The sequence below is a fragment of the Hippopotamus amphibius genome, chromosome 7, assembly GCF_030028045.1.
Source record: "Hippopotamus amphibius kiboko isolate mHipAmp2 chromosome 7, mHipAmp2.hap2, whole genome shotgun sequence".
Lineage (NCBI taxonomy): Eukaryota > Metazoa > Chordata > Mammalia > Artiodactyla > Hippopotamidae > Hippopotamus > Hippopotamus amphibius.
In genome coordinates this window covers 46,435,316-46,448,638 of record NC_080192.1, presented here as the reverse complement: position 1 = coordinate 46,448,638, position 13,323 = coordinate 46,435,316, and the positions used below count along the sequence as shown (strand labels likewise).

The window sequence follows — 13,323 nt, the reverse complement described above, 5'->3', positions numbered from 1 at the left end:
GGTTGGAGCTTGCTGTCTGTGCAGTTGTCGGAGGACTTTACACAGTCCTGGGGACGGGGGTGTGTGTGTGTGTCTCACACGCTTACTGCTTAGATCCGAGGTGGCATCCACCACCATCGGTTGAGCTTTCTTTCTCCCATGCCCATGTGAAGTACTTAATGTCTGTTTTCTTCTGGTTGATGTCAAGCACCTTGCCCTTCAGTGTTTTTCAGCTGATACTAATTTGATTTTGCAGAGCCACTGGATGGAAAATTAACAACACAAATTTATGGCATTTAAATTTTGCAGCGCTTCAGAATTTCCATTGGAGTGGTTAGGATTCTGGGCTTTCGCTGCCATGGCCCAGGTTCAATCCTGGTCAGGGAACTGAGACTGAGATCCCACAAGCTGAGCAGTGTGGCAATAAAATAAAATAAATAAATTCCCATTGGAGATACATTGAGTACTTTTAAGGAATGCAGAAATTTTTTTTCCCGAAGATAAGTTTAGATATGAATCCTCAGCAAGTTTAGTTACTGAAGAAATACTCACCAAAAACACAAAATTAGAAACAAAAATGAGGAAGTAACTGCAAATACAGGAAAAGTTAAAGTAATTTCAAGTGAATACTTTGATCAAATACTATGTCAATAAATTTGAAACCATAGGATGATATGGTGATTCTCTAGGATAATACAAACTTCCAAACTAAAACAATCTGATAATGATTTGGGGGGAAAAAAATAGACCCATTACCATAGAAGAAATGGAGAAAGTTCTCTATAGAACTCTTGGAACTCCTCTGTCCCAATCCCTTTTGGCATCCAGAGACAACTGTATTTAACCTACTTTTGTTCTCTGTTTTTCCTAGTATTTTCCTCTATGTTTCTAAACAGTAGGCTCTCTGATGTATATATTTTATTTGTTTGTTTGTTTTAATTAATTTATTTCTTTTATTGGCTGTGTTGGATCTCCTTTTTGCTGTGCACTGGCTTTCTTTAGTTGCAGTGAGTAGGGGCTATTCTTCATTGTGGTGCACGGGCTCCTCATTGCTGTGGCTTCTCTTGTGGAGCATGGGCTCTAGGCGTGTGGGCTTCAGGAGTTGCAGCACATGGGCTCAATAGCTGTGGCTCATGGGCTCTAAAGCGCAGGCTCAGTAGTTGTGGCACACGGGCTTAGTTGCTCTGCAGCATGTGGGATCTTCCTGGAGCAGGGATCGAACCCGTGTCCCCTGCATTGGCAGGTGGATTCTCAACCACTGCGCCACCTAGGAAGCCTCTGTCTGTTTGTTTTTATTGGAGTATAGTTGCTTTACACTGCTGTCAGTTTGATGTATATATTTTAGACATAATTACCTGCCTATGATTGTATCTGAGGATTTAACTTTCTTACACCACCCCACTCCATCTCATTTTTCCTCCCTTCATCCTTTAAATATCATAATTTTTGGCTAAATTAGCATTGAGTGCTTAACTTATTTTAACTATGTATTGTTCTTTTTTATTGCAACTTTTTATTTTCTTTGAGCTGAGAAGCATCCCTTTTTAATATTTTACTTCCTTGTGTACCTTTCTCTTACTTTAACAAAATGTTCCCACAGAATTGTAAAACTCCTTTGTACACTTTTTTTGCATATACTTATTCATAATATGTAACTGTTTCATTCTACTTTTTTCTCTTTTAAAAAAGCTTTCCAGGCATACCCTTTCTGAACTCCTTCATCCTACTGCCCCGCACCGAACTGGTTGCACCTTAGGCCTGCTCTGTCTCTGCTCTTTTAGGTACTCTGTTTGCTTGACCCCATGCCTTCCTCTTTATACCCTTGCTTTGATGGAGTACATCCTCAAGTAGCTTCCTGAGAAAGGGTGCATGGGAAATATAACTTTTGAATCTTATGTATTGTTCAGAATTCTGTTTCTGGGGCTTTAACGTATACTAATCAGTTTACTATTATTTGTCATCTAGTGCCCATAAATCAGTGTAGGTCTGTACCTCCAACGTCATTCCTTTCAAGAGAAATAAACAATCAGAAGTTATGCTCAAAGTTCTGCTCAAACTGAGCTCAAATGTTTTCATCCACCAAAACTGGTCATAGGCTTCAAGTACTCCCTGGCACACTGCAGAGTACTCCTGGAGGTAGCTGTATCTTAGTATGAGGAAAATAAGCCCAGATTAACAACTGCACATCAGGACAAATTGGAGAAAGCCATAGTATTGATACAAAAGAGAAGGTGCATTGGGAATGTGAGCCATTTTCTTATGAATCTTATTTGCCTGCAAGACCTGCTTTAGCCTGGAAAATGCCACTTATTTGTCTCAGTGGGTCAACTAGCCCAGTATACCATGGATAACGTGGTGACTGGATGTCTGATGTTCAGGCGTTCAGTAACCAACCACGGGTTTCTCAAAAGAAGAACAGTGATTTGTCAAAGAAAGCCTGAGTTTGATTTATACTGTCGGAGATCTCTACCGGCTCCACCTATCCCTCCACTCTGGCACAGACCCCTTGGATACCACTGGAGGCCCTGGGCCACAGAAGTCAATCGAGAGCTTTCTGTAGCCTGGAGTAGCTGGAGTGGGTTCTTCTGCTATGGCTGCCACTGAAAGCTGGTTGGTAAATGGGTTACTCAGTAAGGGGTCAGAGGAGCAATCCCAAATGTGGGTAAATGTTTCCTCCAAAATGTGAAGGGTCCATCAAGCATTGTGCCTCTTTCTTAGTTTTAAGGAGTGAAAGGTATAGCAATCTCTCTTTCACTTTGAAGGGGATATCCAGAAAGCCCCTGTGCCACGAGACCCCCCAAAAGCATCGCTGAAATAACAGGCCACTGCATTTCCCACCCTCTGGCACACCAGTGCTTTACCAAGGAATCTAGGGCAGTTGTACTCCCTGATTTCTGATCAGCATGATATCATCGATGTACAGACAGTATGATGTTCCATGGGAGGGCGAGGGGTCAAGGTCCCTGCACACTAGAGCATGACGTCCAGAGAGAGTTGAGGTAGACCTGAGTAAGACAGTAGGGTCTACACCATCTCTGCCAGATAAAAGCAAACTGTCTCTGGTGTTCTCTGTCAAGGATGGAGAAGATAGCATTGACCAGATCAATTCCCATAGAATGGGCTCTGGAGGAAGGTTTATTTGCTCCAGTAAAGAGACTGTCTCTGAAACAGCATCTGAAAGTAGAGTTACCACTGATACATTTAACAATGCAGTCATTCTCCAGGACTTGTAAGTCTTCTTCAAGAGCCAGTTGGGCAAGTTAAACGTTAATGTGGCAGGAATCCCCACTCCTGTAATCTCTGTGACTTTCCTAGGGAAGAGGGAGGTAGTTTCAGTCATCCACCATAACAGCCTTCTTTCCATGGATAAAGGGGGTCAAGGTAGGAATTAGGACTATTGTTAAGCATGTTTATTGCATCTGTACATTCAGAATCTCAACCACAGGAGAGTTCATGGACTCACTGCACCCACTCTGACATCAGCTTGGGTCAAAACTCCATTTTCCCCTGACCCCATGAGCTTGCATTCTGAGCACAGTCATACTTAGGGTCCCCAGGGATGAGGGTTAGCACAGAGCCAGTGTCCAATAATACTCTAAATGACTGCCGTTTCCCCCACTGCACAGCTACTCTTGTAAATGTTTGCATGTTCTCTTGGGAAAGGGTAGGAGAAGATTTTTAGTAGGCATTACTTGAGGTGCTGCCACAGGTGTTTTTCAGGGATAAGCAGCCTGCCCTTCATGCAAGGAGCTTTAGGTCTGGGGATTGGGTAAGGAGTCCTGTCTTACATCGTGGTGACTCACTGGACTCTACTTCATGAAACCTCAAGTTTTTTCAGGTATGTAGATCAAGGAGAACCTTAACGGATTTCCACATTCTTAGTCCTAGGGGTCCTATGATCTCTTAGTTGCTGTCAAAGATTACTGTCAATGGATGAAATCATTTTTATTATGCTCAAAATTCTGTGGGTCATAAATAGAGGCAGGGTACAGTGGGGAAAATTTATCTCTGCCCTGTGATGTCTGAGGTCCCAGTGGAAATCTCGAAGGCTGGAGGCTAGAATCCTCTGAAGGCTCATTTACTCACATATCAGAGAGTTGATGTTGGCTGTTGATTGGGGGCCTTGGTTCCTCTCCACACCGGCCTTTCCGTGTGATCTCTCTGCGTGGGCTACTTTGGGCTTCCTCACAGCATAGTGTCAGAATTCCAAGGGCAAGCATTCCCAAAGAGAGATGCAGGCAGAAGCTGTGTCCTCTTTTCTGATTTAGCCTTAGAAGTCACGTGGTATCACTTCCTCTGTAATCACAGGCTCATCCATGTTCTAGGGAAGAGAAACCCACATCCCTGAGTAGTGTCAATGTCACATTTTAAGAGCAGGTAAAACAGGATAGATATTGGTGTAGCCATCTTTGGAAAATACATTCTGCCACAAATGGGAAGCATCAACTTTTCATCACCACCATCTATCAGTCCTGGTTCTAGGGGACTTATCATTGACAGGGCTTGTTGGTTTCATTCATGCAGAGATGATGGTTGTAGTATTTCATTAAATATATATACACACATACGTATATTATGAGTCATATCTGAAGGCTTGCATGAAACTTTAAGATGTTTTATTTCATTTCAGTGTTCTATATGGTCGTAAGTGGATTGACCGTCTCGTCAAGGAATTTAAATTATCATCATAAGTCATTGAACAGATTTTTACTGTCATGCTTGTTATAAATAATAATTATTGAGCTTCTTCCTGATGAAAACTTCTTGTTTTGATCTGACTTCTGTTGAGATTCGACCTCTATTTTTGGCAAAGGCACTGTATTTTTATTTTCCAGCTCTCGAGCTGAATGAACTATTTTCTCTTGAAAGTGGAATGTTGTTCCAAACTTTCCTCAGTTTTAATAATGTCACCAACTTTAGCAGTCTACTTGAATCCAGAAGTTAAATGAATGATGTTAAATTACAAAAATGTAGCTGTAGTATCAACACATAATAATACATTCTAATTAAAGGAGTGTTGGGGGCGGGTAGGAATACTCTGAGGGAGGTAGTGAGCAGTTTTTCACGAAGCGTGTAAGAATAGAGGAACAATTCTTCATGAGTGGTAGCTTAGATATTGTGGGCGTTTTCCAGCGCCGTCTCCCATGCCCCACTCCTACAAGCACATGAGATGATCCAGTCTTTCTGGAACATCCATCACAGTCCATTTCTTCTTGGAATGTCACCTTCCCAACCCACTCTCTGAGAAGCAAACTCCTGTTCAACCTTACGGACACAATCACATCATCTCTTTTGTGAAGCCTTCTCTTACATTCGTGAAGCCTTCTCTTACATTCCTGAAGCCAAAATTTTCTCTTCCTATTTTGTAATCACAAAGCACCTTTTGAGTATGCTGCTGTTACCACACTACATACTCCTGGGAAGGGAGGAAGAAGAGGGATAGGGAGTAACATCTAATCTATGTATCCTGTACTCAGCAATCAAGAATGGTTTATTGCCTAAACTATCATTTCCCCAAATCTGTCATTCCGAAGCGGAAAGGGAACTGTTAAAAATGCAGATTTCTAGTCCTACTGAATCAGACCCTCAGGAGGGTGGGTGTTTTTGACAAACAGTCCAGTGGTCTGTGGCCATACTTTGATGAACACTGTTCTAGTCTGGGTACCATTCTGTACCTGCCCAACGTCCTCTCTTTGAAGAGCTCATTTTAGCATCTCGTGTTCTTAGTTACCCTTACTTTTCACATTTTCTAAGCCATTTATTTGACCTTCAAATTCTTCCATAAAATTACTTACATTTAGCTTTCAGATATGTGTGTACGTTCTGGAACCACCTGCCCTAGAATTTAAATTTTTAGCTGACATATAATTTTGTATGTGTTTGCTCAGTTAACCTACATTCATAAGGAATGTGTGTGAAGTCATGAGGCATGTGAAATATTGTGGGGTTTATAAATGACTCAGTTACACTTTTTATTCCACAGTGCTTTTCCTTTTTTTTTCTTTTTCTTTTTTTTTTCTTTTTGGCCACACAGCTTGTGGGATCTCAGTTCTCCGACCAGGGATTGAACCCGGGACATGGCAGTGAAAGCACTGAATCCTAACTACTAGACCACCAGGGAACTCCCTTCTTTTTGCTTTCTTTTGTGTGTGTGTGTGTGTGTGTGTGTGTGTGCGCTTTTATGATTATATGTTTATATTGTCAGAAATGTCATTAAAATTACAAATCATAGCTGGTACAGAGATGTCTTACAGGATTTCAGAAAATGGGGGATTATGGTATAAAATATAATTAAACCTGTGTTCCAGTAGATAATGTTTTAAGAATTCATTTTCTAACCAAATTTACTTTGGAAATTATTTAATCTACTAGAGCCATTCCAGTATTATGTCTTTCAGTACTACCCTTCGTAACCAAGTCAAGTAAGAAACTGGAACCAAAACAGTTTCTTCATTTCTCTTTCTTAGATAATGCCTAACATAGAATCCAGCCCCCAGTGTTTAGTTAAATAGACCACGTGTTTTGTGCAATGGTTTTTTTTTTTTTAAATGACTCAGTAAAGGAAGAAAGTGAATTTTGCCTACTCTGCCCACATGATTGAAATGCAATCCTCAAGACACATCACAAAGAACCCACTCAAGAAGTGTTCTATTAAAATATAAATTCATTGTGGTAGGCTGAAAAAGAATACTGTTACAAATCTTGATAAGCCCTAAAATAAGATCATGGAAAATAAGTGATAATATATACGTAATCAAATATTTCACATCAAGTGATGCTAGTTTCTTCCCTTAATAAACTCACTGGAAGTCTCTACGTTGACATACTCAGAAAAGCCCACTCGATCCCATCAGCTTCCTTCACGAATACAAAAGTCAGTTTTTCTCTCTAAAAGGTAGGCATTAAACAAATATATTTTGTCTCATGCCTCTTTTTCCCCTGGCTTTTTAAAGAAAGTGATTTCATGCAAGTTTAGGCAGCAAATGACACAGCCTCTAGTGAAGGTTGTTTGGGCGATAATGATATTAGAAGTTGGGAAATGCTGCCTTTGCAAATGAAAAACAAGAAAGGTCAGAACTGTATGAAGACGTTTCTCCAAGGGAATTCTCATTGTCCTCCATGACCAAAGACATTGTGTCTATAAATTCACCTAAGTGAAATTACATCTGTGGCACCAAAAACCAACCCTGAAGCCAAATTGAGACAGAAGGGTACAAGCAAGGACTTACAATGCCTATCTCTGAGAATGTACTGGAAAAACAAAGGGCTGCAACAGGCGGCCTCAGCCCACTAGTCCTCAGGAAAACTACGCCAATTCCATCCCCAAAGAAACGTTACGCTAGTTCTGCAAGAGACGGGTGCAGAAGTCAGGACATCTCCCTTACCTCCAAATCAGGGGCTCCAAAGAGGGAAAACTGGGAAGCCCCAAAGGGAGGCAGTGTGGTGCAGTGATTAAGAATACTCTGCGGTCTGAATCCCAGCTATTCCATTTGCCCTTGTAACCTAAGGAAAGTTTTCTTAAATCCCTCTGTCCCTCAGTTTCCTCATCTGTAGAATGGGGGTGATTATAATGTTTGCTCATTTGAATTCAATGAGATTTGGATTAGTGAGATACTTGACATACAGTCAGTGAAGGTTAGCCACGATGGTGATAGTGATGATGATGATGCTATGACGTGCCCCTCCCCCAAAGGAGAGATAGTCATGAAAGAGCATTTTGGTGCATGGAAAGACTTGCACCAAAGACTTGAACAAGCTAGGAAGAGAAGTCTCTGTGACTGATTTTCGAATTCTTTTTTCTAGAACACTGCTTTGAATTTTTATTTACAGCATATTTTAAGATTCTAACAGTCTACACTGATCCACTAAGTAAAATTGCAAAGGAATCTAGGGAGAATCTGAGCTAGGCTTCACAGAAATTTTAAAGACCAACTAAATGGACAATCAAAGTATAACAAAGTAAACAATGATTTTTTAAGAGCCTAAAGTTTAGCCTTTTAACAATTTTCCTTTCAAACCGATGTGAGCTTTAGAAGTTGCTGGAGTATTGTAAGCTCATTATTTAATCTATGATACTCTTGGAAAGAATGCAGTCCATGGAAAAAATACTTGAGTTTTGATCACAGTTTATTTTCCCCAACGTGAAAGAGTACTTTGCTTCCAAAAAATCCATCCATACTAGCTCAAAGTTTCCTAAAGGCAAAAAAAATATTTCTTTTATCCCACATAAAATCGCAACATACCTAATACAAAACTTTATACACTCAGTGAAAGTTTTGTCTGACTTTTTCAGAAACACGTGGGTGTGATTCTCTTGGTCAGATCATCGAGTTGTCATTTCGTGGAGACATTTCTTTTAAATCCATTTCTTCCGCCACCCTCAAAGCTGAATAGTAAAGAATTCAAACTGAGTTAACTTGGCAAATTTTAAAATCTGCTTTAATTACATTTGGTTGTTATTCCCTAAAATGCTTAGTATACCTCCTGTGTTTGAGTATGCCCATTGCAAAAAGAGCTCTGATGAATTTTTCAGGTTTCACACCTCACATCATCTGCCTCCAAATCTAGAAGTTTCTCCTTCCTACAAAGAGCACACTCATTTGGCACCTACTCTCACTTTATAAACTAGCTGACCATGACATAGAGAAAGAATTTTTAACAGAAGGAAACATCCAGCACATTATAGAAAATGAGCAGTGGGAAAATCAGTGGCCCCTTATGAACATTTTCCTAATGCAAACTACAGGTCCCCAAGTAAACACCTGCCACGCTCGTCCTTCTTGCTGGCTGGAATGGTGACTTTGTCAGGCTTCCCAGCCATCTCCCCAGTGGGCAGGGTCTCTTCTGGGAGAAATACGGCAACAGTGTTTGTAGTCTTGCCTTCTGCTGGGTCCTTCTTGCTGTATCTCCAAGAAGAGAATCGTAGAGATGTAGAGCTTGAAATTATTTTGGAGATTTAACAGATTAGAAAAAATGAAATCCAGAAAAAGAAAGTGATTTACTCAAGCCTAAACAAGTAACAAATAACAGGACTGGAGTCCTGTTTAATGGTCTCCATTGCTTCTAAGCCCAACTACTGCTTTGAAGAACTCAGAATTCATAATTTCACAGAATTTTTTAGCTTTATATTATTGTCATTAGTAGAAGTGAAACTGTACATGCAGAGGATAACTATGCAGTGATTCAAGCATTGAGACAGTTTGCATAACATGTTGTGAATTTGTTACATATAACAGAAAAATAAATTTATTAAAATTTAAAATGTGTTTATATTTTAAAATGTTTAACTGCTGTGAAAATAGCTTCATCATCTCAAATAAAGATGTATCTAAGTGTTATTATTTTTTTTAATTTAATGTCTTTTTTTAAGCTCTTTATTGGAATATAATTGCTTTACACTGTTGTGCCAGTTTTTTCTGTACACCAAAGTAAATCAGCTGTATTTATACATATATCCCCATATCCCCTGCCTCCTGTGACTTCCTCCCACCCTCCCTATCTGTGTTATTATTAATTTTACCAACATTTTTGAAACTTCACTGTTACCAGGTATAGTCCTAAGTTTAAAGACAGAAGGGAAGAAAACAGCCCTTGTCCCAAGTTGCCAACAAATTGGAGAGGCTGGCATGAAACAGACAAGTATGATACTGTGTAATTCCACGTGACAGATTTGGGAGCAGGTGCTTCTGTATGACTGCATCCCAAGTTCAAGTGAGGATGAGGACAGGGTAGGGACCAGATTATGGAGAGCTTTGTACATCGTGCTAAAAAGTTTCTGTTTTACTGGAAAATAGTGATAAGACATTGACAAATTATATGCTCTAAAATAATGCAACTCAAATTATACTCTAGAGCTAATGGATTTTTTTCCTGCTCCTTAACACTGAACACCTTAGTAAAAATATCAGAGAGTGTAATGTGATGAAACACCAGACTCTAGTTCCAGTTGTAGAGCTGACAGAAATCTCAGTTTCCTCATCTGTAAGATGGGGATCATTATAGGATTGTTGTAAGAAGAACAGGAGGTAAGGCCTATTAAGCATTTATTACAGTGCCTGGCATAGTAAACACTCAGTAACTGTCAGCTGGCGTCATCTTCACTGTCATCCTCCTCATGGTGAAAGATCGAAATGGAGAAGATGGATTAGAATGCTGATGGTTAATTTTAACATCTAGTGTTGAGAGAAACTTTCTAATTCTGCTGAATCTATATTGCTTAGAGTAATGAAGTCCCTTCGGAGAGAACTATTTTGTCAGAGGCATGGCTAGAAAAGGGCATCAGTTAGCAAAATCCGTTGATTATGTACTTGAGAGGAAATTTCTGTTGATTTTGTTGTCCAAGAAAATGTAAGAAAGGAAAGCTGGAGTTTCAGCAGTTGAGAGCAGTATCTGGGGAGAGCTATGTGCTTGATTTGTTAGTTAAAAGTGGAAGAGGAAAATATCAAGGTCCGTTACAGATTGGGGATAAAAATTAACTTTTGTGTTACCTCCCTTTGTTGATCTGCAGGCCCTCAAAGACCGAGGGTGTTATGCTTTCAGTTCACTAGTAGATTATAACATTGTTTATAAAGTATCTTTATGCTGTAATGACTGAAAGTTATTTTTTGGCTGTATTTTTGTTATTGGAATACTTTGTGTAATTGCACCAAATTCAAAATTTGAAATATAGTCTTGCAATTTCAATTTGGTTAAATTAAAAATTGAGTAGATGAGAATTCGATTTACCATCAGCATAATGCCATCTGTATATTAAAAAAGACTATATCTGAATATTCTGTAGAATAATAGGTTTACTCTCTGTGTTCTGTTTTGTTAGTGCTCCTATATCCCTCCTTGTAAGAGAGAAAACCAGAAGAACTTGGAAAGTGTCATGAATTGGCAACAGTACTGGAAAGATGAGATTGGTTCCCAGCCATTTACTTGCTATTTTAATCAATTTCAAAGGTAAGCCAACATTTACATGTGCATATTAAAGTTGTTTGTAGCCTCTGTAGTGTATTATATTAGTAAATCATAGATTGTGCTCACTTGACAAAATACACAACATGGAGATCGTCTCAACTCTTTCTAGCATGTAGTTAGGGAAGCCCCTTCTTACTGTACAGAATGGGGGGCATGTAAAGAATCTGCTAGCTGAAAAAAAAAGAGAGAGCTTGTATCATAGAGTTTACCCTCTGGATACACTAAGAAGGTGCCTTTAGATAAGAACATCGTATACTAGGAATATTCCCTGAGAATTACAGATTAATGCACACCAACTGAACAGTGTGCAGGTTTATCAGCATTTTGGGCTACATCAAATCTTACCTTTCTTTCTCCTTTTTATTCTGGCCGAGTATCCATAAAAGGAGTTCAGACCATTAAAACTTGACTTGACATAGGGAGAACTCAAGTTATGCCATTTGCAGCAGCTGCCTGGACCAGAGTATTTCAGTACCCACCCAGATTAATCATAGTACTTTGTTCATCAAACATTTATTGAATCTTCTCAGCTCCTTGTTGTACATCGCCACTTGGATGTTCCACATCCAAGGTCAGACTTTCTTTTCCTCCCGTAGTCCCCCTCTTAGTGAATGGCACTATCGTCTGCTCATTTACTGAGTCCGGAAACTCTGAGTAATTCTTAACTCACTTTTCTGCTTTATACCCTGTAACCTCTATTCACCATCCTGTTGATTTTACCCCATATTAACTCTTCTCTACCTTCCCTCTGCCACTGTTTTAGGTCAGATTCATGTTATTTCTCTGCCCTACTAACACGACAGTCTCCTAACTAGTCCTTCTGCTTCCACCATGCACCCCCCCTCCCCAAGACATTCTCCACGTTGCTGCCAAGGCGGTCTTTCTAAAACTTGAGTCTAATTAGGTTCCTCCTCATAGGTCTCAGAGTAAAGTCCAAACATCTTGGCATGGCCTGTGTATCAGGTATCTGTTGTTGTATATATAACAAGCCACCCTAAATCTAATGGCCTACTGCAACAGTCATTTATTGTTTCTTATGATTCTGTGGGTCGGCTGGGAAGTTCATCTGCTGGTCCTTCACCCGATGGCTGGACTAGCTGCATGGTCCACGATGGCCCCCTCCCTCACACTCCGAGCACTAGGTGCTGGCTCAGCTGAAGCACCGCCAGTCTCCTCCACCTGGCCTCTCATCTGCCAGCAGACTGCCTTCCTTCCAATACGGCAGCCTCAGGACAGCGCTGAGAGAGCCAGGCCTTGGCTCTGAAACTCGTATAACATCACTTTTGACATGGTCTATTGGTCAGAGCAAGTCGTGAAGCCAGACAGATTCATGAGGTGTTGAAATAGACTCTGCTTCTTGAAGAAGCAGAAGAAGCTGCAAAGGTTTTGTGACCATATTTAATCTAATTCACAGCATACAAGCCTCCTCAAGTTCTCACTCCAGACTCCCTCCTCTCCAGCTTCATTTCCATACTCATATTCTTTGCAATAGCCATTCTAAACTATGTGAGGTTCCAAGAATATCTTATACTTTTATATCCATGCCTATTTATTTGCTTCTCCTGCTTCTCGACTGCCTTGCTGAAGACTCTCCTCTGATAACACCTTCTCTGGACTGCTTTCTTTGATCTTCAGATTTAGTTTATTTGTGTATCAGTTAGGATACCATCTGCTATAGGTCAACAGAAAACTCAAAATAGCATAAACAATTAGGAAAGTTTTTATTTCATACATCCAAAAATGCACAGATGGACTGATAGTAGGGTAGTTTGATACAATGACTTGACAGTGTCATCAAGAGTGCCACTCCTTTCTAAATCTGTTTTACCTCCAGGTGGCTCCCCTCATGGGTACAGTATGATTGCTGTGGTTGCAGATGTCACAGCCAAGCACAGCAGTGTCCAAAGGCAGGAAGAAACCTATCTCTCCTGAAATATTTTCCTTGAGATTAGAAAACCTTTTCCCAACTTTTCATAGCCAACCTCCACTCAGGTATCCTTGTTTAGAATGAGTTCCCTTGCCTACACCTAAACCAATCACAAGAAAGAACAATTGGAATCTACCTTTGAGATGGCGATAAGGCAGTGTCTCCTAAATCATGTGGAGGAATCATGTGCAGAAAGGGGGCAGAACTTGTGGAACAACCAAAAGTGCCAGCTATAAGGCGTATCTCCTGTGTTCTGTATAAAGCTCTTTCTCAGAGGTTTGCAACCCTCACTATCATAGCTATACCAGAAGAGCTTTTAAAAAAAATGCATCACAGACCAGTTAAATTAGCATCTTTAGTGGTTGAACCTAGGCATTAGCATTTTTAAAAATTGATTAAAAAATTGATTCCAGGAATTCTAATATATGACCCAGGTCGAGAGCCACTGCCCTATC

The 13,323-nt window shown here is 40.1% G+C and overlaps 1 protein-coding gene across 1 annotated transcript in view; it reads left to right on the top strand.

Annotated features, from left to right (window-relative positions):
• Window positions 1-13,323, top strand: part of KCNMB4 (potassium calcium-activated channel subfamily M regulatory beta subunit 4) — a 65,136-nt gene that overhangs the window by 15,458 nt on the left and 36,355 nt on the right. Inside the window, exon 2 of the mRNA XM_057740456.1 lies at window positions 10,796-10,923. Coding sequence (XP_057596439.1) covers window positions 10,796-10,923 — 128 coding nt within the window. The remainder of the gene's footprint in view (window positions 1-10,795; window positions 10,924-13,323) is intronic.